General features: G+C 44.9%; 1 protein-coding gene across 4 annotated transcripts in view; it reads left to right on the forward strand.

Moving 5' to 3' along the window:
• Positions 1-26,293, forward strand: part of OTUD4 (OTU deubiquitinase 4) — a 75,497-nt gene that overhangs the window by 20,720 nt on the left and 28,484 nt on the right. For 2 of the 4 annotated variants that reach the window (XM_078600879.1, XM_078600878.1), the window contains exons 4-15: positions 1,670-1,720; positions 3,917-3,963; positions 5,572-5,644; positions 6,406-6,487; positions 8,786-8,918; positions 10,249-10,261; positions 10,964-11,048; positions 12,809-12,873; positions 13,247-13,350; positions 14,447-14,520; positions 15,593-15,854; positions 17,488-17,590. In XM_078600879.1, the coding sequence (XP_078457005.1) occupies positions 1,670-1,720; positions 3,917-3,963; positions 5,572-5,644; positions 6,406-6,487; positions 8,786-8,918; positions 10,249-10,261; positions 10,964-11,048; positions 12,809-12,873; positions 13,247-13,350; positions 14,447-14,520; positions 15,593-15,854; positions 17,488-17,590 (1,092 nt within the window). The remainder of the gene's footprint in view (positions 1-1,669; positions 1,721-3,916; positions 3,964-5,571; positions 5,645-6,405; positions 6,488-8,785; positions 8,919-10,248; positions 10,262-10,963; positions 11,049-12,808; positions 12,874-13,246; positions 13,351-14,446; positions 14,521-15,592; positions 15,855-17,487; positions 17,591-26,293) is intronic. The other 2 variants (XM_078600880.1, XM_078600881.1) reach the window with 2 other exon arrangements.

Here is a 26,293-nt window from a genome sequence, read left to right on the forward strand (position 1 = left end):
GCAGTCGAGTTGGCAGGCGTTGGCCGAATAAGATTTTGAGATCACTTTTGGTGGATTAGTGTGAAGATTTTTGCAGTGATGGATGAATATCGTTTGTGGGCTCGATGAATTGATAGACTTCGTGTGTGCAGCGGACCGTGTAAATTAAAACGTCATGGGTCCCCCGTATGGCCCTTGGGGTCTGTAGGCTGTCCCAACTCTGGTTTAGGCACGCTTTTTTGAACAAGTGAATTAATATTCTTGGTTCTTTCGGTAAAGTCACGTAGAAGGGAAATAATACGATAATAAAAATATAAAACAATAAAATTATCACGACGTTTCGACTGCAACACGAAGCAATCGTCATCAGGTGTGAAATCCACAGCAAGAAAATGTTATAATTGTATTATTTCCCTTCTACAGTAGAACCTCTGGTCACGAATGCTTCTGACCACGACCCAATCGGGTTCCGACCAAAAAATTCACAATTTTTTAAAATCTGGTCACGAACACATACTCGGGTGGCGATCAAACACGGCCGCGCCCTTCCGCGCCATTTTTTTGTAAGCGCCAAATTTCCTGTTGTTTGTTTACAAAAAACAAACCTTGCACGTGGGTCGCTGTTGTTTACAAACAACAGCGACCCACACGCAAGGTTTGTTTCCTTGGTTATTTACGGTAATTTTTTTCCCTCTGTTATTTAAGTTTTTTTTTCTCTGTTTGAGGTTTTTTCTCTGTTCAAGGTTTTAAAATTTATATTTTACTATTAAACTGTTCATTATTTTTGTATAATTAATGATTTTTCAAACTTTAATTATGTTTTCTGTGCTTAAAACTCAAAACAAAACTGTGGGGTCTAGAACGGACTCGTGAAATTCGGAGAGAACTCTGAGTTAAGTTTTGTTTGTTTTGTTGAATTACACAAAGCGTAACAGTTATGTATATAACTTTTGTTATATTAAATTCCTAGTAAGATATTAATTTTGTGAGTGTAGTCATACCCCTCCACCCTCATTCAAGCCGTAATTTAGAGAGCGAAAGCGCCGAGTACGTAAATCGCTAACATAAGAACCCGTTAATCTCTTCTCGCATCATTCATACGATGATGCGGTGAAGTAAACGTTCATGCGATATTACGGTGAATGCTTCCAAAAACAATACTGTACCCAAATATTACTGTTAACTTACTTTCAATAGAAACATGAATTGCTCATACGAATATTCTCTCTCTCTCTCTCAGAATCGACCGACTGATGTAGCAGACGAAACAATCATCTTGTTGAACGATTCTAAACCTTGACGCGTCAATGTTAGTTTTCTCTGTTGTTCAAGGTTTTCTCGGTGTTATTCAATGTTTTTACATTTAGTTTACTATTACACTGAATTATATGGCATAATTAACTATTTCTGTGCTTAAAAATCTTAAAAAAACTACATTTATCTACAGTTCGTAGGAGTCTGGAACGAATTAATCGTATTTACATACAATCCAATGGGGAAATTAAGTTTGAGTCACGACCAAATCGGGTTGCCTACCAAAGTTATGGAACGAATTATGGTCGTGACCAGAGGTTCTACTGTCCGTGACTTTACCGAAAGAACCAAGAATATGAATCCCTGCAGTCATGAAAGCTTTAAATCAAAATTTAAGTGAATTAATGTTTACAATGACGGTTTTATTTCATTGCAGTTCGTCGAAGGCTCGTTTGAAGATCATTTGCAGCAGCTTTCAAATCCGAAGGTAAAAATGGTCACGATGTTACATCATTGTCGGTATTCATTTGCACGTCACTTCGCGTTGTATCGCTTTGCCAAATGGTAGGTCAATGTAATCATTCTAATTCCAGTTATTTACCCACTTCAGTCTCTGAGATTAAGAAAGTAAATTAAAACTAAACTTTTTTTTATTTTACCGGGTAAGGCCCACTAAGTTATATCGCTCTTTTTTAGAAGGCACCTAGCCACAAATGATAGCTCAATGAAATGGCTTCTCATATGGAAATTTATAGCAGCCATATACTCTAAACCATGGGTGGAAAAAACCCGATTTTTCCAGCGACAGGCATCGGCTTTTTTCTTTAACACAATTAAACCAGATTTCGGGGAATTAAAACCTGGTTTAATGAATATGAAACTCTGATCCAAGGCTTAGGCTGCTTCCTCGTCGGTGCTGCTATCGTACTCGGGGGGGCCGTCGGGCACGGGGTAGTCGTAGAATGTGGGCAGGTTGGTCTTGATGAACACGAGCTTCTCCACAATCGTGGGCGCCAGTGAGTTCCTTAGCTTGGAATGGATGAAGCCCATCGTTGACAAGTTCCGTTCGGATGCCGCAATTAGAACCAATTAAACCGGATTTCTCCCAAACTCAGATGATCGGGTTTAATATAAAAAGACAATTAAACCCGATTGTAAAAAACCCGACTGTGCCACCCTTGCTCTAAACGCATGTTGATTCTAAATGTGGAGGGAAAAACAAGAGCACCCAGAGAAAAATCCATGCGACCACAGGGAGAACATGCAAACTCCAAATATACAGCAGGCGTCAGTCAGGATCAAACTCCCGAACACCTGTATATCAGGCGCAGATATTAGGTGGATCAAGACATGATGGGATCATGAGGTGTGCGGGCGGCTTGGAGAGGCTTGAATCCAACAGTGGATTGACCGTGGCTGATGATGGTGATGATAATTCAGTGTACATTGTGAGTGCAAGAATTGCTTTTAATGGTCATTACCCACACTGCCATGTGAAGCTGAAGCGGAGTTGGCGTGTGTCACGTTGTTAGGAACGTTGCTAAGGTATCGTGGCTTTGTTGTTCGAAAGTCGTGATCAGCGTTTGAGAAAATGCCCGTCACCGCTTTTAAAAATTGTTCAGTGTGTCGTTGATGAGACGAACGGCATAACCCAGTGTGGTTCCCTGTCGTGTGTGTGTAAATATCATCCTGTGTCGATCTTACCAAAAATGATGCCTCCTTTAAACCCCCACAAAATGTGGAATAAAATGTATTTTGTGATACTGCATTGGCAGTGGTGTACAAGTAACAAAAAAAACTCAATACATTCGTCAAGAACACTGTGTGTGGCCTTAAAATGAAAATTACAATAGGTGTCATTTCGAGCAATGGCCCTTCATAGCACGAAGTGCACAAAGTAGCACAAAGTGTACGATGAAGCGCCACCGTGACATTTTGAGCAATCTTCATCGCATAAAGTGCTATGAAGTTTGAATCCTATGGATTCAATGTGCTACGAATGAGGGCCAATGCCAAAAACATCACCTATTACATATTTCCCAATTTAAGGCCACGTGGTGTTATTGACAAATCTGTCAATAACACATATTGACAAATGTGTTGATTTGTTTTTATTGTGCAGTACAGTGTTGTTTCTTTTCCTCCTTCCAATTCGGTGAAATTTGCCACGATTCGTGGTCACCACTCTATACAAGAATCGAGGGAGGAGGAAGGGGGGGGGGGTTAGTCTGCATTTTCCGATCTTATTTGCCTTCTCTGGCTTTTGTTGCGTTCTCTCTCATTTGTTCTGTCGTGTTCATTGTATTCATATACAGGTACGTTAGTGTGCAATTCGCACGTCACTTGCACAAATTGAACACAATCGGTTGCGAGGTGCGCGATTTTTGACGTGTGTTTCGTGCACATTAGAATCGATTGTGATTCACGAATCCTCGCAAGCCCTAGTTGTATTGTTTGCTTGCACCCTGCATTGCTTTGAAATTAAATCTCAGAAATTACTATGCACTCCGTTCAGTCCATTGAGATGCATCACCTCTTTCACAATGGGGGCCTGGCAAATTATTGGTGACAATGAGAAACATTTAGAGGTTGTGGGGGGGGGGTGAGTGAGAACTTCATGAAAGTTTGTCACGAACAAGAACATCAGTTTTTAAACAACTGCTCATTCGATTTCTTCCCGCAGGAATGGGGCGGCGACTTAGAAATAAATGCACTTTCCATAATGTACAGGTAAGTCCTCAGCGAGGCGGGATTTTCTTTTGCCGTCTAAGACTTAAAGGCGCTAAATCCGATTTTACCCAATGAACAATGACGTAAACGATGCCCCTAAAAGCCTTAAGTCCCAGCGTAAGCAAAGACACGCGCGTCCACATACACGTTCCCACCACAAATGTGCGTTTATTTTTCGATTTAAAGCGTTCGTGACTGCAGGGATTCATCTTCTTGGTTCTTTCAATAAAGTCATGTAGAATGGAAATAATAAAATAATAAAAATAAAACATAATAAAATAAATTCTCACGACGTTTCGGCCACAATGCAAGCAGCCGTCCTCAGGTGGAGAACAGGTCTGTCCATTCTACGTGACTTTACCGAAAGAACCAAGAAGATGTGCGTTTATTGTTCACTCAAAACATTTATTTTAAAAAGTCGTTCAGAAACCTTGAGAAACCAACGCCTTGCACAGTCACGTGACCGACGATGACTCCGTTGCTCACAGAGCCTGCTGATTGGCCAGAGGCGAAATGTTTGTTGGGAAATGTTTCTCAAAGTAGAACGCGGGTCTGCTAATCCGGGAGACTTGTTGCTCTGCTTGGGGAAACGTCGCGCCTAAAGCGAAGGAAACACATTTTGTCTGGAAACGTGCGTCCTTGAGTGTGCCGGGCTTTCGAGGCACATAAAAAGGGTAGGGTAGGGATGTTTGATTTTAGTATCAGGGTCGACTGCCCTCAATCATGAAAATCAATCGGCTGCATGGCGCTAATGCATGAGAAGTGTCCTGGAAGAAATTGTTATCCCTTGCATAAGCCTCCTTTCCATATCTGTTTTCTACTCGTAAAGATACACGAGATTGTGTTTACACATCCCATTGTCCACGTGGCCTTCTAGGAGTGATTTATTTTTGAGCTGCATTGGTTCAATGCATACAAATTCTTGAACTGTTTTGACATTTACTGTCTCATCGGCAGAGTGAGGCTGTCTTAATCGAGGTTTTTAGGGTTAGATTCCGTAAATATAAATGTGTCGTTAAACCCGCCACCACCCGACACGGCCATTTAAAAAGGTTTGTCACGTCAACAAAATATGCCAATTCGTTACTAGTACAGCACAACATTTACAGTTTGAGTAGGATGTTTGATCAGTAATTACAACTAGCATCATCAGGCGACATACAGATTTGTGGAGAAATCCTGTTTCGGTCTTGAATAGAGGGATAAGTGTGAAGTCGTCACTTGTGAACCAATCAGGTGTGTAGGCTAGAGGGCGGCTCTGCCAGTCACTCAGAAACGTAGTAATAATGAGCACTCAATCTGGCCACTTAAAAACAAAAAACCTCTACTTTCAGGACAACGAGATGTGGGTTATCATGTTTTTCTTTCATATTTGTCCATAATTAATCCCTGGAGCATCTTAATTCAGAGCTCGTGAATAGTTGTATTAGCCACACCTGTGTTAATCGATGTCAGTTGATTGGTGTTTAACCACGAGTGATAATTTAATAGTTTATTCATAGTTGATCACTTGCATTCCACAACAAGTGTCAGCTGTATCTTGTCTAAGTGTTTTAAAGTGTTGCGTTTATTTGTGTAATTTTTGTTTCATTTTCTCTTTGCTCGTAGTCGAGATTTTATCATCTACCAAGAACCGGGGAGACCACCAGCAAACGTAACGGAGCATGGATTCAAAGACAAAGTACGAATCGATGGAGTTGAGCGTATCCATTGATTCACGTCACAGTCCTTAGAGCACGTTCAAATTCTTAGTCACTGCTTTTGCTCTGAGAAGCAGGACAAATATCTCCACTTATCTGTAGGAACATTGCAATGTTTTTGTTTAAATTTATTCCGTTTTTATTTAATGGCCACCACGACTATGGGCCTTGTGATTCATCCGTTGTTCTCACGGCATGCGTTCCACAACCTGGAGCTTACTTTTGCTTAAAACATATTCACTGCGTACGAGTGTTACTGAACTTGTGGTTCTAACAATAGGGCAAATCAAATGAAGCAGTTTGTTTCGGCTGATCCATCATCGGCGTGCGAATCTGCCTGTTAGACATTTCTGCCGTATAATGCTAATTTCAGCTTGTAACGCGCACGGTATTAGTTTCTTCTCGTAGACGGAGAGAACAACTCCGAGGCAAAAGGAGCCACAGACCAGCAGGAAGGCAGCCATGCAATGCGCCAGCGCCAACAATTGCCCAAGCTTTGCAGTCCTCTATATATTAAGGTGTTATCGGCCAATTTCACGAGTGGAAACCAGAGCACCCAGAGAAAACCCACGCGTGCGAGGGGGAAACACTCTATCCCACAGAGGCAGAACAGGTGGAGTCCACATTTTTTTGCTGTACCTCCTCTTGGCATGCCAGGGTATGTAATACTAATGAATGGCGTGTAGATTTGTAAGGGTTGTTTGTTGTTGTTGTTGTACACGATTCTTGGCTTTATTGGCAGATCCTGTTGTGTTTCTCAAACGGGAATCACTACGACAGCGTCTACTCGCGGAAGTTCCCGGCCGTCGCTGGGATCTGTCAGGGTGAGCCTACACACTGGGGTCACACAGCAAGCAAGCGCTTTGTCCTAAACCCTCTTGACGTAACGGGGCACCGGTTGCGCTTGCCGCTTGTTAATCAAGGCAGTTTGTATGTACATATGTACGTACGTATGTACATATGTACGTATGTATGTTCTGAGAATTGGAGGTGCGGGGGGAAGGACATCTGTTGCTTGTTAGACCTTGATAGGCGAAATAAGAAATTAATTCATTTGCCAACGAGCAACAAAAAAAAATCTATTTTGTTTTATTATTGTCTGCCTCGCATGTTATTCCCACACTGCGTCTTTTGTTCAATGGAAGTGAATCCAGCAATTGAATGCGATTTCCGTAAATGGAAGCAATTGATTTTTACACATGCAATTTGAGGCTTGCATCATGAGATTAAGAATATCTTAATTGTTGAATCGATCAATCATTTGAGCAGTACATTGCCTACTAATGACATTATGACAGGGAGATCTGACACAATATTGCCACGGCAGATCTCTCGCCTACTTCAGCATTTTTCTTGCTGTGGTTGTTCCACCTGATGAAGATTGCTTGTGTTGTGATCGAAACGTCGTGATTTGTTTTATTATATTTTCTACCTTCGTGACTTTACCGAAAGAACCAAAGAGTATGGATTCCTGCAGTCACGAAAGCTTCAAATCAAGATTGAAGCTGTTTTATTGTTCACGACAGTGCCCATCTAACCACATATCCTGACCTATCACACTGTGTGGTGAAGCTTTGTGTCTTTTTAAAGCCATTTTCATTATTTACGATTTACAAACGCATGGCACAGTTCCAACAATGAACACATGGCCCAGGTCCTAGGCATCCTTAATCACAGAGCCTACAGTTGGAATATCACAAAGGTTGGCTGTTCTTTTATATTAATAAACACAAGAGGGGTAGGGAAAGCTGGGGGGGGAGGTGTGAAGTAGAGGCCGACTGAAATTCGGTTTTGGTTTCATCGCCGAAAGTTTGTAAATGGCCTGTTTCGGCATACTTTCGGTTTCGGCCAAAAGAAAATTTTTAACTTTCGGTCTGGATTCAGTTTCGGCCGAAACCAGGAATTCAGTTTCGGTTGGCCTCTAGTGTGAAGCTTTGGATTACACTGGTCAACAAAAAAAATATATATTTCTGGCCTGGACTTTTGCAGCTGTTTTAGACTAATTTCAGGGTGCTGATTCCAAATCTGATCTCAGATTTGCTCTATCACATCATTTTTATGCTATCAGCATACCCCATTTTCATTGATTTTACCCGAAATTAACTCTGTCACTTATGATTGCAAGTTGTTGCGAGTCAGTGATTGCTTTAGTGTTAAAATATGGTGCTGTATTTTTAGGATAGTGTGTTTATAATATCATTTTATGTAGATATCCACATTTATTTAATATTTTTCTTCTGCAGTTTTTATTGAAAATGCAATATTTGATATCTCAAAAACCTGATGTGATCGACAAAAACTGATGCCAGATTTGGAGTCAGCACCCCAAAATTACATTAAAACCGTTGGAATACCTTATGCCAGAAAAAGTGTGTTGACCAGTGTTATTTAACACAGATTGCCTTTGACTTTCTCATTCACAACCCAGTCTGTCTGTCTGTCTCTGTTAAATGTCGTTGCTCCTTTACAGATCGTGTGTTGTCTGAGAACCCCATGTTGAGTAGATGTTTATCTCTTCACCTTCCGCAGTGCCTCGATTGCTTTTCGACTGCGGTCAACAGATATGCCTTGCAAATGCTAACGTTGAAAACCAGACGGAAGAGATGATTTGCATGACGCTGCGTTTGATGGAGCGGCTGCATTCATGCTGCTGTACTAGCGGATAAGAGGCTTTTGTTAATACCGAGATTAACAATGATGGTGATGATTAAACATGTAGCAATTCAACCCTCCAGAGATTCGATTTGTATTTATGAATTGGGGCTGTGATTCAATTGCAAAATATATATTTCAACTCGTCTTTGACCTTTTTTTTATTGTGTTCCAACCAGTTTGGTTTTCCCCTTGAGCTTAATCGTAACATGAACGTAACAATTTCATAATTTTTTACACGAATTGTAAATAATCGGTTGGCACACACGCATGACTCGACTGGAGTGTAAGAGTATATTTTTATTGAACGCAGGGCCTCGATGGCGCCCTTCCCCCCTTCCCGCTCCGCACCTCCATTTAGCACGGTTAGCTCCATAAGGTGTGAAATAATTTCAACATACATACAACCAGAATGCCATTTCCGTGTCTCTCTCTGTCCACCTCCCGGCTCGCTCCCTCCCCCCTGCCAGCGGTGCTGTACGAGCTGCTGTACGAGCACGTGTTCGAGGTGAACAGGCAGACGCTACGGGCCTCCGTGGAGCTCTATCGCAGCCGCAAGAACCATGACAGCTCATCTGAGGAGGCCATCCTGGATAGTTTTGGGTGCGTTCTGCCTCCCATTGCCTCCCGTCCACCGACCTTCACCTCACCCCGCTTTGGTTGCATTTGAATCGCAGAACCTCCCCTCACCCGCCCCTTCCTCACCTCCCTTCTCTTCACCTCTTTTCTTTTTTCACCTTCCCTCGTCTCATCTTTCCTCTCTTCACCTCACCTCCTCACCTCCCCTCCTCGCCTCACCTCACCTGACCTCCCCCTCCTCTTGCCTCACCTTCCCTCGCCTCACCTTCCCTCGCCTTGCCTCACCGCAACTCCCCTCATCTCTCCTTCCCTCGCCTCACCTCTCCTCGTCTCCCCTTCCCTCACTTCCCTAACCTCCCCACATCTCCCATCACATCACATCACAACCTCCCATAACCTTCCCTCACCTCACCTCCACCTCCTCTCGCTTCACTTCGCCGCACCTCCCCTCCCCCTCTTCTCTCCCCATCTCCCCTCGTCGCACCTTCTCTCACCTGAACTCCCCTCATCTCTCCTTCCTCTCGCCTCACCTTCCCACGCCTCACCTTCCCACGCCTCACCTACCCTCATCTCTCCTTCCTCTCGCCTCACCTTCCGTCACATACCCTGACCTCACGTCACCTTCCCTCACCTCACTTCCCTCACCTCCCCGCATCTCCCCTCACACCACATCACAACCTCCCATGACCTTCCCTCACCTTCCACCTCCCCTGCTTTGTGCCACGCTCATTCATTTCATGCAGTGGTTCAAGTTTCAAGTTTATCTTGTTTAACCAGGTCAGAACTCAAGAGATCAGGATAAAGTCTCATTTGCAAGAGTGACCCAGGCCACGAGTCTGCCAGTGGGAGGGGGGGGGCGATGCTTGCCGTGTATAATCCCACTACAGTCATTTGACGGCTATTTTCGACTTTGGCAAATTTTGCGCACACTGCATTGCGTGGGTTTGGGCACGTCATTATGAACCCGCCGACGCCGAGTTCTATGCCCGACAATTAATTTCATCGGTGGCGAGTGATATCCGAGCTGGTAGTGGGCCCCCACCTCTCCTTCCTTCGCCGGCTCGCGCTCACCAGCGTGGTGAAGTATGGTCAAACAACCCAACGGTTGACGTGGAATATGAGGAGGCCTTCATCCTGCAATGGATTGACGGGGGGGGGGGGGGGGGGGGCTGTAAAACAAATTGAGCGGTGTGGTGTACAAAGCGGAGTGTCAGCCTGGAGCTGAGTCAACATGTACAGTACATTGTCGTGTGTATAACAGTTGGACATTCATTACCTTGAGCAGTCGTGTTGCATTGGTAAAGTTACATGGAATTGTTTTATTGATACTGTCCTTTTTATTTTGTCTTTCCAGGGGAGATATCGAGGTGAGCAATATACGATGATTTATTCTTATGTTTTTAAAAGAATTGCATTATGTAATAGTGTTCAGTAACCCAAGCTAACACGATGACCCATTTCCCATTAACTGCCACAGTTTACTCGTCAACTAATCAGCAGCTAGCTTACCATGTTTACAAGTAAAATTAGTAAATGTATGGATGTTTAATTTATTCGGGGAATGCCGCATCTCGTGTCCGAGATTTTTACAGTTGGGTCCTGCACGTGGAGTTTTGGCAATTTCCATAAACACACGTTTTGCCTGTGAGAGCTAACTCGATTACCAAGGGAAAACCAGCACGTACGAGGGGATAACTCTTACAGCTTCGCACAGATGGATTTAAGAATCTGCTTCCTGTAGTGACATCTGAAGAACAGCTCGGAGCTCTACGTGTTTGGGCATTTTACAAATATTTTATTTTACAAAACTGCATGAGCCACCAACCTAAAATATAGGCACTTTCTGGAACAGATTTTATGATCATTGAACACGCCTGCAACGATGAAATGGGTTTTTGTGCAGGAGCTAGATGGATTGTTATCTTGCGTGCCTACGGGAGAATGGCAACTGCTCGGCAAGGCCTTCATCCAGCAGTGAATTGATCAAGGCTGCTGGTGTTGAACCTACATGGACGGTGTGCGCGTAGTTGATTGCGTGCGTGTGCTTGCGTGCGTGCTTACGATTGCAGTCCGTCCCATTCAGCGTCATGAAGTCGCTGGACCCGTTTGTGTACAGAAACGTGGAGTTTGAGGTGTGGGTTGCTTCCAGGAAAGGTAAATGTTGCTCTAGCCCACCCACCGCCTGTTGTCAAAGACAGACACCACAGGTATTGTTTGTCGTCAGCAAACAGTGCTGAACAAAGGGGGGCAGGGCAGAGTCTTGGTGTTGTGTATGAATGAGCGTTTTACAGTATGGGGCTTGTGCCTTTGTCATCCACTATGAAAATCGTGCCGGTCGCCATAGGGGTTGAGGAGCGTGAACGCCGCGGTGGCTAGGAGATGTTAACTACCTCGCCTGGTATACAGGAGATCGTGGGTTCCATCCCGACCCTGACGCCTGTTGTGTATTTGGAGTTTGCGTCTCTCTCTCGCTCATCATCACGGTGGCTAGGTGATGTTAACTACCTTGCCTCGTATGCAGGAGGTCGTGGGTTTGAGCCCGACCCTGACGCCTACTGTATATTTGGAGTGTGCAAGTTTCTCTCCCCGTGGTCGCGTGGATATTTCTCCAGGTCCTCTGGTTTTTCCCTCCACATTTAGGAACATGCGATTAAAGTATTTGGCTGCTATTAATTTCCACATCATTCGTTGCCAGGTCGCTTCTGAAAAAGAGCTATATAGCTCAGTGGGCCCTTACCTGGTAAAATAATTAGTAGCTTTAGTTTAGTTGAACTAATTTTATTAAAATAGTTCTAGTTTCGTTTCGCACGGGAGACGCGGGCGGCTCTTTCGTCATACACCTATGGACAATTGTGAATAGTATTCTTAGGTTTTTTCGGTAAAGTCACGTAGGTAAAACATTAAAATTAATAAAAATAAAATAAAAATCACGACGTTTCGGAGGCAACACAAGCTTCCGTCTTCAGGTGGAACCGTCACAGCCACGACAGCTGTATCAAGTATTTACTCACAGCCACGACAGCTGTATCAAGTATTTACTTGATACAGCTGTCGTGGCTGTGACGGTTCCACCTGAAGACGGAAGCTTGTGTTGCCTCCGAAACGTCGTGATTTTTATTTTATTTTACTTTTATTAATTTTAATGTTTTACCTACGTGACTTTACCGAAAAATCCTAAGAATATGAATCCTTGCAGTCATGAAAGCTTCAAATCTAGAATTGTGAATAGCCCACAGTGCGACTGTAAAATAAAAAAAACTCTCCTGTAGCAGTGTGCGACTGTGGTCATCCAGAACAGACCGTACAACGTGTAACGATGCAATGCCCCGATTCACAAATTTACGAAGGCGAAATCGCAGCGGTGTATAACTCCGCTCCTCCTGACGCCGTTATCTTGGCTTGAGCACCTGCATGTGACATTGTAGTTGTTGCTCTGCATCTACATCGGTGCCGATCTCAAACCGTGGGAAAGCGCATAGTGACGAAGCTGTTCGTGTTGATCGTTCGCAGGCTGCGTTAGAGATATTTACCACGGCGCTTGTGAAGCTGTCCGCTGGCTCCAGCGACCTCCACACGAGCATAGAAAACATTGCCGACCAACCAACTCCCCGCCATATAAACTGCCAATTTAGATTTGATTAATCGTTTTAATTTTAATATTTGAATAGTTCTCTCAGTTGGTCATGATGTGATCGTGAATTCAACTTTGGCTGCCATCTTGCAGCTAAACTTTCGTACATGTGTCGACAAAACTTACTCCGTATTTAACGTTTGGCTCGTATGAAACCCAGATAATCCGCCCTCGGATAATCGAAGGTTAACTGCAATGTTGTGAACTCCGGCTGTACTTTTTTTAACATTCGAAAGCTTTGCCGAGGCAAATTGATCATGAGCGTGCCTACTTTCTGGCGCAGAGCAACACGAAGCAGATCATGGATCGGCTCCTGGAGTTCATTTCTCAGAAGGCGATCAGTGTCTGGTGAGCTCTCTTCCTATTCGCACTTTTGTGTGTTGTGTATGAGGACGTGATGCGACTGTTGCGCCCTTTGCCTCACTCTTGGGCATCGACACCCCCCACTGATGAATTGTTACATTCGTGGTCACATTTCAGTAAAGAATCGTCCGTTCTGTTTTGTTTCCACATGTGCTTTAGATCTTCGTGGACTGGACGATGATAAGAATTTATTTAAATCTGCAAATTGAATGATCCTTGGCATGCTTACTCCGTTGTGTGCATGTTCGTTTCTTCCATTACGTAATATCTATAAACACGCGGTCGTATTTAGGCACTGTGTATATCCATATAGTGTTGTGTTTGATCGTCATGTGTTTGCGTGTTCGGCCGCTGCCAGGTGCGCGTTGAGGAGCGGGGAGACCGCTACTACCCCGCATACATCACGGAGATCTTCACGGAGAACGGGCCCGTCAACGTCTACGTAGAGGAGCTCAAGGGCAGGTGACCACCGTTTTCTGGTTGCCGTTAGAAGGTCGCACTCGTTACACACAAAGTGCTTTCCACAAATAAACCACAATACTTTGCTGGTATTGTTGAAGGGCATAAACCGTCACGCGAACTCCGGTCGTTCTCTCAGCCGCAGCAGTCTGCAGCAATGGCTCTTGGCTGGCCATCGAACATAGATGGTTACTGCATCGTGCGCTTTCAGATGCGCTTCTGCGGCCGTCTGGAATGCTCTTCCTTCTGATATTAGGAATCCACTGGAGTTATGCACTTTTAAATGGAAATTGAAAACCCATTTTTTTAGAACTGCTTTTTGTGTTTAGTTTGTTGTCCTTCTCCCACACCTCAGATTAGCAAGGTTGGCTACGTATGGTACGAAAGAAGTTGAACGTACACACGTTCTCGTGCTGTTGCTGGTGGTGGTTCGTTGTTGCTGGCACTGGCTTTGATGGTGACCAGCCGTAGCCAACGCCCCAATCATCCCATCAGGATGCAGCAGCTGTTTTTATTTTTGTTAGGAATGTTGAAGATAATGATGATGATCATGTTCGGGGGCTGTGTCACTCCTGATCAGGATTTGAACTTGCACTTTCATTCTTGGGAGTTTTTGTGTTTTGTCAATTGAGATGTGTATTGGCCATGTATAGTAAACTATTTAACAGGCACACGATTGCAAAGCATTATCTGACTTGTGAGATTTTGTATTTCTCTCTTAGTTACCTTAGCCAGGTGCGCGAATGTATAAGTGATAAGATATTAACTACCTCGCCTGGTATACAGAAGGTCGTGTTCAATACCGACCCTGCCGCCTGTATATTTGGAGTTTGCATGTTCTCCCCGTGGCCGCGTGGATTTTTCTCCGGTTCCTCTGTTTTTTTTCTCCACATTTAGAATCAACATGCATTTAGAGTATTTGGCTGCTGCAAATTTCCACGCAATAAGCCACTTCGTTGCGCTATCATTTGTGGCCAGGTCGCTTCTGAAAGAGAGCTATACTGTACAGCTCAGTGGGCCTTACCTGGTTGAAATAAAACATGTTTTTGTCAATGTGTGTCTCGGTGCGATTTCATGATAATGCGTGCGTGTGTTTCAGTAAATGTGTTGCCTTGAAGAATCTGAAGCCGCTCTCCTGGAACCCGACACTAACGTACTGGGGATCGGCTCCAGGTATCCTCTTACAGCGACGCGCGCGCACAAATTATTTATCAGGGCTGCCGTGTGGCCCCACACACGGGGGGTGAATACATTTCACTTTGATCGACAAAACTGCGCATGCCTCGTATCGCGTGGCTCGCAGCGCCAGCTGCGTTCATTCTGTTGACGTCAATGAGCGTTTTTTAGTACATGAGTAAGTTTAACACCTGATTATTTGAGCCACATTTAATTTGTACATTGTGTGCAATGCAATGCATGGCTCGGAATTCAACGACACGAGAGTTACCGACTTCAAGGTTCAGACTCTTAAAGCATCGCAACATAGTTTTGTTGATGTAAGCGGGCATAGACGTGGCAGTGAGTGGGGCACGTGTGCAGGATGGAGAAGGGCAGGATACCAGGATGCACATTTGGGTGACACCTGGAGGTTGGCGATCGTGGGAAAGCGCTAACGCCAGGTGCTGGCGAAGAAATTGACGGAATATACCTTGAAGGTGGATTGTTGGCACTGCAACAGCTAAGGCATCTGACGGGATGAAGGAAGCGATGGGCAGGCTTTGTATCATCGGTAACATTACCGGAGGACGACAGAACAGAAGAGGTGCACGGTAGCAGCACGTGGAGAGACAAAATCTGACCGGGTTTAGCAGAGCAACATTCGCTGCGATGAACTCTTGACCTCAAACTCAAATTATTTGCAGTGGTAAAGTAATTTTGACCAAATCACACTAACTGTGCCCGATTTTATCAGATCTCATGAGCTAAGCAGATTTTCAGCCTGGTTGATACTTACTCTTTGGTTCTTTCGGTAAAGTCACGTAGGTAGAAACAAATAAATTGTGATATATTATTTTTTATTTTATTTTTCTACCTCCGTGATTTTACCAAAAGAACCAAAGAGTATGGATTCCTGCAGTCACGAAAGCTTCAAATCAAGATTGGTTAATACTTGGAGGGAAGACAACCAGAGCTTGCTAAGCATTTTAGGTGTCGGCCCGCAATGTGGCCAGGAATTGATGGTATCGACTTTTGCACAGATCTTCACGTCGGATGTTACGTTTACGTTCGTGCCCGATCTCTCCAGACTTGGCGGAGCAGGACGGCTGGAACAAGGGTGGGAAGAGGCGGGACGTGAGAGGACGCCCGGGAGAGAGGGAGGGCGCCCCCCGCGGTCAGATGAGCCTCCCCCCACGCATGCAGCAGCAGCAACAGCACAAGTCAGGGGCCATGCGCTCGCTGGCGCAGCACGACTGCAGCATGGAGTACAACCCGTCCATGATGGACTACTCTGGCCTCGTTCAGGGAGGGCCACCCAGCAAGGCAGTGGGGCCGGTCCATCAAGCAAGGTGGGTGTGTGTGCGTCTGTTAACGCTATACGGGGTATCTTTGTCTTTGGTGGTGGATCCGCCAGTTATCTCAGTAAGCTCATGGCATCTGGTCCGTTCCTTGACCTCCAGCCAGCCTTCGATACTTCATGTGGCCTTGGCAGTGCACCTGGCTTGGTACAAGTGCCTTGGTGACTTCAAGGCCACTTAGTGGCAAATGGCGGCTGTTGTTGTTGTCTGTGTGTGCGCATGTAGTGGAAAACGGTCGTGTAGTGGTTATCACACTTTGCTATGAATCCAGCGACCTGAGTTACATTCCCTCTCACAGCCAATACCAGTGACGATTATCTGAACCGATCCTGGGCCTCCCCTACCTAGGTCGACTCGGCCTCAAATGAGTACCTGGAGCAGTGTGTCAACCACGACTGGTGCTTGGCCACCCACCATCTCGTGTATCGTTCCAGCCTTCGTAGGTGCTCACGAATAGCAATTACTCCCAAAGGTCCGTTAAGGCTATAAAGAGGAGGGGTCTTTGTCTTGTGCATGTAGTTTACGGCCAATAAAAGTGGCAAATATTTTGACTGGTCCTGGGCCTCCCCTAAGGTGACTCAGTCTTTAATGAGTTTTTAGGATTGTGGCCAAGCATGGTACTGGCCACCCATGCCCTCGTGTGCCGTGCCGTGCTCATCGGCGCTTGCTAACCACACTTGCCACAACAGTCTGTTCTATGCTATATGGAGTATCTTTACGTGTATGTTGTGGTGTATGAGTGTTAGCGCTTGTGTATGCGTGTGTGAGAGTCCACATCCAGCCTTAAATAAGCACCTGGTGCAATATGCAAACATCAGTGCTGGGGGCATGATAGCAGTCGGAGACAGAGGAGGAGTACGGAAGGTCTTGAGCCTGGACTTGAACGGAGCCAGGGAGTTGACCGCACGGATGGCTGGAGGAAGGGAGTGCGTCATGGTGGCGAGATGTTAACTACCTCGCCTGGTGTACAGGAGGTCGTGGGTTCGATCCCGACCCTGACTCCCTGTATATTTGGAGTTTGCATGTTCTCCCCGTGGTCGCGTGTGTTGTTCAACGGGTCCTCCGGGTTTCTTTCTCCACATTTAGAATCAACTTGCGTTTAGAGTACTTGTCTGATATAAATTTCCATGCGATAAGCCGCTTCGTTGAGCTATCATTCGCTGTGGCGAGGTCGCTTCTGAAAATTATCTCTACAGCTCAGCGGGGCCTTACATACCTGGTACTTTAACATCATGCTAATCTCTCACATTATCTATGCTAAATTCCTCTGTTGATATGGAAACTCATTTGTCAAGGCGCTCTGCTCCTCTCACTCAGCTTAAATACGCTGACAAGCTTAGCGGTGTTCATTGGAGCGCTGTCTTTCCGACAGCTCTGTTCTTCACCTGAGGATGGCTGCTTGTGTTGTGGCCGAAACGTCGTGAGAATTGTATTTATTATGTTTTATTTTTATTTTATTATTTCCCTTCTACGTGTCTTTACCGAAAGAACCAAGAAGATGAATCCCTGCAGTCACGAAAGCTTTAAATGGAAAAAAATACCTGGTACCGTAAAATAAAATAGTTTATAGTTCTAGTATTATGATTGTACTCACTGGAGTTTCTTTCTCTCCTGTGTTGCCCAGAGCATTCGGGCGGATGCGGTCTCCTCAAGTGAGCGACCCGTGGTACCGACAGACGGCGGACGAAGGCCTAGTGCCCAGTGACACGGCCTTCCCAGCGCTTCCCGTGAGTTCACCGTCTCTCCTTTCGCCTTTTTCTTTGTACGTTGCGCCTAAAATGTGTGCGCCGATGTTTTTTGCTTTCATTTATTTTGTATTAGGAGAGTAATGATTTTCACCCCCCCCCCCTCCCCTCGGCACCCACCACCACCTAATTCAGTGGCACGTAGCTTCGAGACACCAATCAAAAATAAACTCGGAAAGTTGGCCATTAATGCTTTCTTATAGAAGAAATGACACCTATGACCAAATCATCTGGAACACACCCGATCATAATATGTCCCGGAAGCTAAGCCGGCTTGAGCCTGGATAGTAGTAGGTGGGTGTGACTACGATGCTTAGAAGGTTGCTATCGGCTGCAGCAGAAATCCATTTTTGTATTGCTACTGTTCTCCTCCCTCATCTGTGCTTTCACCCAACCTACACTGACCAGCGTGGTGAAGTATGGCTTGCCAGCATTCGGCACTTTTTTTCTTTCGTTGGGCAATGCAGACAGGGGCATGTAAAAAAAACAAGTTAAATCATCAAAGGAACTCGTTTTTCTACATAGTACTACAACACTGTAGCCTGAGACATTGAAAGTCCGTCTACTGCCTGACAGCAAACACAAGAGGGCGGTGGAGGCCCACGTAGCGCTGGGCATTTTGGTAAAGTTTATTTTGATCAACGCATACTTTGGTGGGGTCTTAATACAGGTTTGTTTGGGTTAGATCGTGTAAATATATGAATGTGTCGTTAAACCCACCACCACCCAACACAGCAATTAGTAAGGTTTGTCACGTAAACAGAAGGTGCCAATTCGTTACGAGTACAGCACACCGGTGTGTTGGAGAGCCCAGCCACAACATTTACAATCTGAGGTGTGGGGTCTTCACAAATGTTCGTGGCCTACTTAGACAATGGGCCTGATTAATGTGTTGGCGAAAGTGCACTTTCTGCCAACGTTTGCCTTCCTACCAACACATGAAAGTTGTTGATCAGCACAAACTATGGATGGGGTCTTCACAAATCTTCGTGGCCTGCTTGGACAATGGGCCTGATGAATGTGTTGGCAAAGTGCAATTTCTGCCAACGTTTGCCTTTCCACCAGCGCATAAATTAGGTTACTAAACGAGTCTTTGTAAAAATATACGAGTTAATTGTTGGGAAAAGTTACCTTTTTATATTACACTAAAGGAAATGTGTTGATGGAAAGTTGTGTGAATAAAAGGCAGTTCTGGAAAATTTTATTTAAACTTTATTTAGTGTGTACATAAGGAAAAAAAACGTATGTTATTTTTGGTGTGTAAGGTTGACCCTGCTGTGACTTGGATTCATGGGAGGAACTTGGTTATTTTATAGAATTGGTGGCTTAAAATAAGATTTGTGTCAGTTTTATTCAGCTTGTACTATTGGTATCATGCCGTGAGACGAGGTATTATCCATTGTATCGACGCATGCGAGTGATTAGCGCATGGAAGAAGATCTCACAGAACTGCTTTATGAGATCACCTCCTCTTCAAACCTCTTATTTTCCACTTCCCTATGTGGCCTGTTGTAAAGATGTTGATCACACTGTCATCAAAACGTAAGATAAGTTATTTCATTTTCAGAGCTAGTCTTCTTTTGCCAAATCGATTGAAAATACTAATTTAATATTAGAATTTGTACGTGGACATTGGCGACCGGGTTGAGGCCCTCAACTTACTACGCTTGGCCAGATCGAAACCCACCATCTCAGCGGTGCCAGCCCAGTGTTCTCATCCAAAGTTACCTGGCGAGCTCTTGAATTGACAGTATTGAAATAAGTTGACTTTAGCTCCGCTTACATCCTATGTTCAAATATAACCACGGCACGAGGCAAGGAAACGTCCTTCCGAAATGTTGTTGTCAGCAGAGCATCGCGCCAAGTCAAGTGACACGAAAGAAGTACTTTTGGAGTCGCTTCATTGCGCTTGTAGATATCCTCTTCCGATCTGTAAATAATTGTTTTCTGCTTGTCAACTGTTTGGCGTGTACAAATTGGGTTGAGCACATAGGCTCTCTCGCGACCAATAGTATATCCATAATACAGATGTTTTGGGTTAGTGGTGGCGGTTTTAACGACACGTTTATATTTATGCGATCTAACCCAAGAAACCTTTATTATGGTGGGCAAATTTTACCTCTCGGAGCTGAACCTGCCAAACTAATTTAAAATCCACTTTTCATTTTACAGTTTCTTATAATTTTTGATTGTGGCGAGCTGAGACCATGAGACGCTGTCTTTCCGACAGACCTGTTCTTCACCTGAGGACGGCTGCTTGCGTTGTGGCCGAAACGTCGTGAGAATTATTTTATTATGTCAAATTTGTATTATTTTATTATTTCCCTTCTACGTGACTTTACCGAAAGAACCAAGAAGATGAACACCAAACTAGATTTGTGTTTTTATTTCATTTATACCTGATGATGATTGCTTGTGTTGCAATCGAAACGTCGTATGCTAGTCTTTAATTTATTCTTTTATCTTTATACGTGACTTTACCGAAAGAACCAAAAAGTGACACCAAACACGCCGCACTCCGTCGCTGGGCCGGTGTTTTTTCAGCGGTGGGCAATGCCGCTCTCTTTGTCTATTTCTGTGCCTTCACCGCGCGACTGAGGTCAGTTGTCTCTTTCCCCAACCTCCTCCCCTCGAAGCTGCCACACGTTGTTTAGCGAGCAGATGCCACCCACTGAGGCCATCGGCCGCTCCAAACAAACACCGCTGCGGAAGTAGTGGCCCCGCTGTGTCAACACGAGATGATCAACTTTTTTTGACTAACTTTGGCATTTCCCAAGATGAAACGAGGCTGCAAAGTGCGCAGTAACCTGCTTTTTTTTTTATTCCTGGCTATCGACTCTTGTGTTTTTTTTTTAAGAAATATATCTTTCACCGTTTGGCAGTCATCGTTTTTGGAAGTCAGGTGAGGGTGCCGTCAAGATGGCATTTAAATAAGACGAAGGCAATATTTGTAGAGCACTTATATGGATTTGGGTTTGGGGCGATTGTCTCAGTGTGAGTCAAACATGAACTTTTCCGATGGGGTTGAACGAAAAACACAGCCTGGGGTGATGCTATTTGTGTATAGTTGTATGGGCTGATATGCACGGACTACATTTGGTTCAACACATTTGCATATACATTTGAGGTATAAGCAGTACTTTAATGACACTCCATTTAATTTGTTACTTGTATATTTATTTTTCCCTCAATTTTAACATGCATTTTTTAATAAAACTGATTTCCTAAATCTTTTAACTCGGTTTTGTGCAGAAATAACAAATATTTAAATCACCCGTTTTATAAACACATGTACAAGCGCAGGACAAATCACACGAAATGAATCATACTATTGTCTAAATATGTCTTCGCAAGTCTAAAGAAAACTCGCTAATCCGTGGTCAGGAATCGAACTCGGGTCGCCGGGTTCACAGCGCAGCGTGCTAACCGCGCGGGGGGCCACCTCTGAAGCAACAGACATTGAGATGAACGTCACTGCCTCGCTTCATCTCCGCAGATTTCCCAAGCGCAGCAAAAAATCCGAAGCTCGAATGTGCATGAGGTTCCCGCAGTTTGTTTTCCAAAAATAAGGGTTGAATGTTCTTTTCCACCGGGCATGCCTTGCGCATGACTTGGCGCTAACTGCGCGTCGTAGTCGTATTTTACAAATTTGTGCCCGCTTGCACAATTCCTGCACCGTGAACAAAAAAAAATGTACAGAGAGGCGTTCGACCCTATCCCGACGCTTTTGCCCCCCAGCCACCCAAACGTTTTCGAATCCGCGCCGCGGTTCATCCGCGCCGCAGCTTCCGTCGCGGCGTAACCCAACGCGGGCCTAAATTAAGCGTGGCAGCCGTCATGTGGCAGCGCCGTGGGAGGTCCCTGCGTCTGTCGGCTCGCCTGGCTCTGCTGGCCCAACGTCGTTACTGCATACCTCCGATTAGCACGGTTGGCTCCGTACGGTGCGTAAGAAGTTCAACATACGTACGTCTTCACGGTCGCCACCGCCATTTTTCCTTTCACGGACCCTTTGTGGGTTTTTGTTAATTGCGGGCCTTCTTACCAAATGCACAAACACTATTGACACTAACACGTGCCCCTTCCACCCACCTGCGGGCATCAATACAGCAGGCAACGAACAGCTCTATTTGGAGTAAGAGACAATTCTTGACGTGACTCAGGGTCTTCAGTTTGTGTCCGTGTCAAACCATTTACTCTTTCATAAATAAGCCATGTTTTCTAAAACTATATAAAATCACCTTCACAGTGCCACCCCATACGTATTATTTATAATAAGGTTGACTTTGTGGCTGCCTAATCTGAGGATCGGCTTCCCAAGTGGCTCATTTTGGCAAACTTATCTTGGCTGCTGTGTGAGAGGAGCCATCTAGCTTCCATTGTGCAATCGTGTCTTTCCCTTTGGCGCAATGCATTATGCCCTCAGCTGGGAGAGAGTGTGTGTGTGTGGTCGATCGGCAATGGCTGGACTTGGACCACCGATCTCGATGCACACGCGAGAATCTCATTGCACTCTTGGGTACAACGCGCGACTTGACAATTTTGAACCGAGAGATGTATTCCAAACAATAGAATCGTGCATCTAGGAACACATTATTTATGGTTCGTGTATGAGTCATGCTAATTGTATGCCTGTATGCAATTATCTTTTTGGCAGGCATCTCTTGAGAAAAAAAAACATGGTTCATCTCATTGGGCTCAAAAGTTGATTTTAACGAATGCACGGCTGATGGGTCGAATGAGATGGAACTAGACGGGAAATACAAATGAGACGGTAAAATCAAGATGGATAATCACGTCTGCATTGAAACCGCGGCTGTGATTGCGTTGCAATTTTTTGAGTTGTCCCAAGCGGGGGGGGGGGGGGGAATTGTTACTTGAAAAATTACCTCTGGAGGTGGCAATTTGCAACCCTTGCACAAACGCGTCAGCATCCTTGATCAACCTGGACTCTGCAATCAGCGACCGCCGTCACATGGTCTCATGGGCAAGGTGGCGCAACACTCAAATTCTGCCCTTGGTGGTGGGGTTGGTGGATTCCCTAGAGATCACCGTGCATGTAATGTAGGGGGTGGTAATTGCATCCATTCAATATTAATTCTGAAGCGCACTATACTTGCGTGGAATCGCGTGCGTGAGGATGGCTGTTTATCGATTTGTGTATGTTGTAGGTCAACGAGTGTTCACGCCACCTACAGCCACAAGAGGTGCCACCGTTGACCACAATGTGAAATATAATCATTAGGTTCTGGAATCGTGACCCTGATGTACTTGCTCACAGACCAGAAAGGTAGTCTGTAGATGGCAGTAGAGCATGCAGACTGCTGACCCCCTTAATACAGATGTTTTAGAGTTCAGTGTTTTTAGGGATTTGTATCACATCCAAAACAAAGGAATTGTCCAGACATCATTTCCTGTGACAGAATCACCCTAAATATACGCCATCTCGTCATTTCTCGGAAGCTTAGCAGCATCCACCCTGGTTTAGGACTTAATAAGAATCAGAATATTTGTTTATACTGGAGGAATCCGTTGAGCTAGAAGGCTCTTTTTCGCAGATGTCCAGCACTTGTATGGGTAACTGCCACCGCTTGCCAGGCTATCAAAAGCGTGCAGGGATGCAAGCTGGCCAGTGTTGCCCCCTTGTAAGCGTGGATTTTCTCCGGGTACTCCGGTTGCCTCCCTGATGCCAAATAAATGCTCGTCCCAATACAAGACCCATCTGAAAAAGTGTCTCGATACTAAATACTGAGCGGATAGATAAGGGTCTATCTTACCATGTAACTTAACTTAATGTTTCATCCATTAGCCTATGCGACTAAATGGTCCTCTGAATGGTTATGCTGCTGAAAAACATCAATACAGAAGGCCCGTAGGCTGACGGGACAAATGCTGTTTTATTTTTATTCAGTGAAACAGACCCATGTCTGTTGATTATATCGCTACCCACAACAGCGCGCGTGTAATACAATTCCCACTTTCTTGGAACTACTGCATTTCATACTCGCTACTTCGCTCCTTCCCTCCGCCAACGCTGAAGCGACTTCCATCTGCTCGATCAGTTCTCTTGACGAAAGAGAACGGACGAGCGCGTAGGTAGGGCTGGAGAATAGGGTAGGGTTTTGGGGTGGGTGGAGGGGGGCGGGGGGCGGTAGGGGTGGGGTGGTGGGGGTAAAGCACAGGAGCGCAGTGTTTTTACTGAAAACACAGCGGCTTTTGGCTAACCATCGAACAAAGACGGTTACTGCATCGCACGCTTTCAGATGCGCTTCTGCGGCCGTCTGGAATGCCATTGCTTCCGATGTTAGGATGCCACTGGGAGCTTATGCACTTTTAAATAATCTAGCCCGAAAAGCCATTTCTTTATAACTGCTTTATGTGTTTTAGTTTGTTGTCATTCCACCGCACCTCCGATTAGCATGGTTGGCCACGTACGGTGCGAAAGAAGTGCATCATGCGTACAGTCTGCTGTCTGAGACCCGGGCCCCCCGTGTGCCCACTCGCGGTTTTGCTGTCATTCCACACGGCCCGGCCGTCATGCTTCCTCCACCACCCGCCTGGTCGACAGCCGCCGGGGTTGATGGATGCGCCGCTTCCCAGGGCAGCGCACAGCTACTGCTTTTGCCATCTGGGTATGACCTCATGACTGATGGTGCCTTGATGATGTCAGGTGGAGAAAGAAAAAAAAATCCCCCCCTTTCTGAAAATAAGTGCGCATCGCAATTTTTGCACGCAGGGCCCGTCCGTGAACTTCCTCCGTCTCGTGGTGAAACCCGCCCGGTCTCAGAATGGGCGCTGCGCAGGTTTTTTTTGTTTCCTGCGTTGGTGTAATTGAATTTATGTTTTGTTGCTGTGTAGTTACAGATGAGTTTGACGGTTATATTTCGGGCCATTGTGGATGCAGTGTGGCCTAATCCTTACAAATGATGTCGCAGAACGGTAAGCTTACGCTGCCCAATGTGCTTCTGTAATTTGCTGCAGAAGTTACCGGTTATAAATCAAAACTAATGGCCGTGAGTAGTGATTCATCGCCATATTCCCTAACATGCAACAATAATATCTCAAACCCTCTTAGGCGTCCTGGTTTGTGGATGTACCTATACACGTACATGTACATTCCTTTTGTCAATCCTCTGCTGAATGAGTGCCCTCCCCGTGCTGTGGGGGTTATTTGACCATACTTTGCCATGTTTAGTAGCAGCTTTTGTCTCTCCATCGAACAAAGACGGTCGCTGCATCGCGGCGCTTTCAGATGCGCCTCTGCGGCTGTCTGGAACACTCTTCCTTCCGAGATTAGGAAGCCACTGTACACTTTTAAATCTAGATAGAAAACGAATTTCTTGAACTGATTTTGTGTTTAGTTTGTTGTCCTTCCCCCCCCCCACACCTCCGATTAGCACAGTTGGCTACGTACGATGCGAAAGAAGTTCAACACACAGTACATGCATAGGTGTGGGTTGATAAAGGCCTGGAGGATAGATGTTGTGGCATAGTACAGTGCAACAATGGATTTTGCTCCACTGCCTTCTGTTGACAGCGTGATTTCGTTGTGATTTTAATGACTGGTGATACTTTACATTGAATCAAACCTATTTGTTACACACTTAATTGAAATAAATCCCTGCAGCATGATTTGAAGACTCGAGTCATTGTAGGATATTGTCTGGTGGAATCGTGGCTTTAAGTTCTATGCGATATCCATTTACTTTCAATAAATATATAAAGTCAAGATGCAAAAGCACTTTTACCCCAAAAAATACACAAGGGGACAGAGAGGAAACCATTAGAGACAATTAACGTCTGAAAATACGTTTACAAGACTCGGGACAAATAAGCTATAAAATGTGAAAGCCTGCCTGATGACAGTATAACATTCATTCATGAACACTAGACTCGCTGAAAAGACATAAAATGTCTCCTGTCAAACCCGTTTGGACGTTTAATGCTGCACGTTACAATGCACTCATACGTCTGAATTGTAAGTGAAATGGTAAAGTCCCAGGACCCAGATTAGCAGGCAAATTCAGCAGACCTGAGCCTGCTGCATGCAGTGTCTGAAAAAAGTATGACATCACCATCTTGGCTGGCTCCCCAGTCTGGCGGCATCATACTTTCCGGTAGTTTCTGGGTTGAACTTTACACAGTTACATATGATGAAAGCTATTTGGTAAAACGTTTGTGGTGCAAGTATCCTTACCGAATGTTTCCAACCCATGTAACCCATTTTTCTGAGCTTATGAATGGTCCCGTTTGAAAAAACGATTTATTATTTATTTCTGCGTGCACAAGAAAATGCACTCGTAGAGTGTTAATTTAGGGGAAAAAATTCGTTTTGTTAAAGTCTCAGGCCGAGATAGGTTTGATATCACTGTAGAAGAGAAAGCCCTGATGACGATTGCTTGTGTTGCGATCGAAACGTCGTGATCTTTACCGAAAGAACTAAAGAGTAAGAGAGAGCCCCTTTTTCAAAACTGAATTTCCATGCCCAAGGCGAGAGACGGAGAGGAAGATAAAGTAACGTGTGTGTATGTCTGGTCTCTTCGCATCAATATATCTCTCACCTCCACGAAACCTCCGTGAATAGTTGGTGACAAAGCCATCTCTGTTGGGATCAATTTTTCAGCTCTTAAGGTCAGTAGGTCAAGGTTATAGTGCTCAAGAAGAGCTGTCGCAGGGAGCTAGGGTTAC

This window comes from Lampetra planeri, chromosome 15 (genome assembly GCF_965212315.1).
Source record: "Lampetra planeri chromosome 15, kcLamPlan1.2.h2, whole genome shotgun sequence".
NCBI lineage: Eukaryota > Metazoa > Chordata > Hyperoartia > Petromyzontiformes > Petromyzontidae > Lampetra > Lampetra planeri.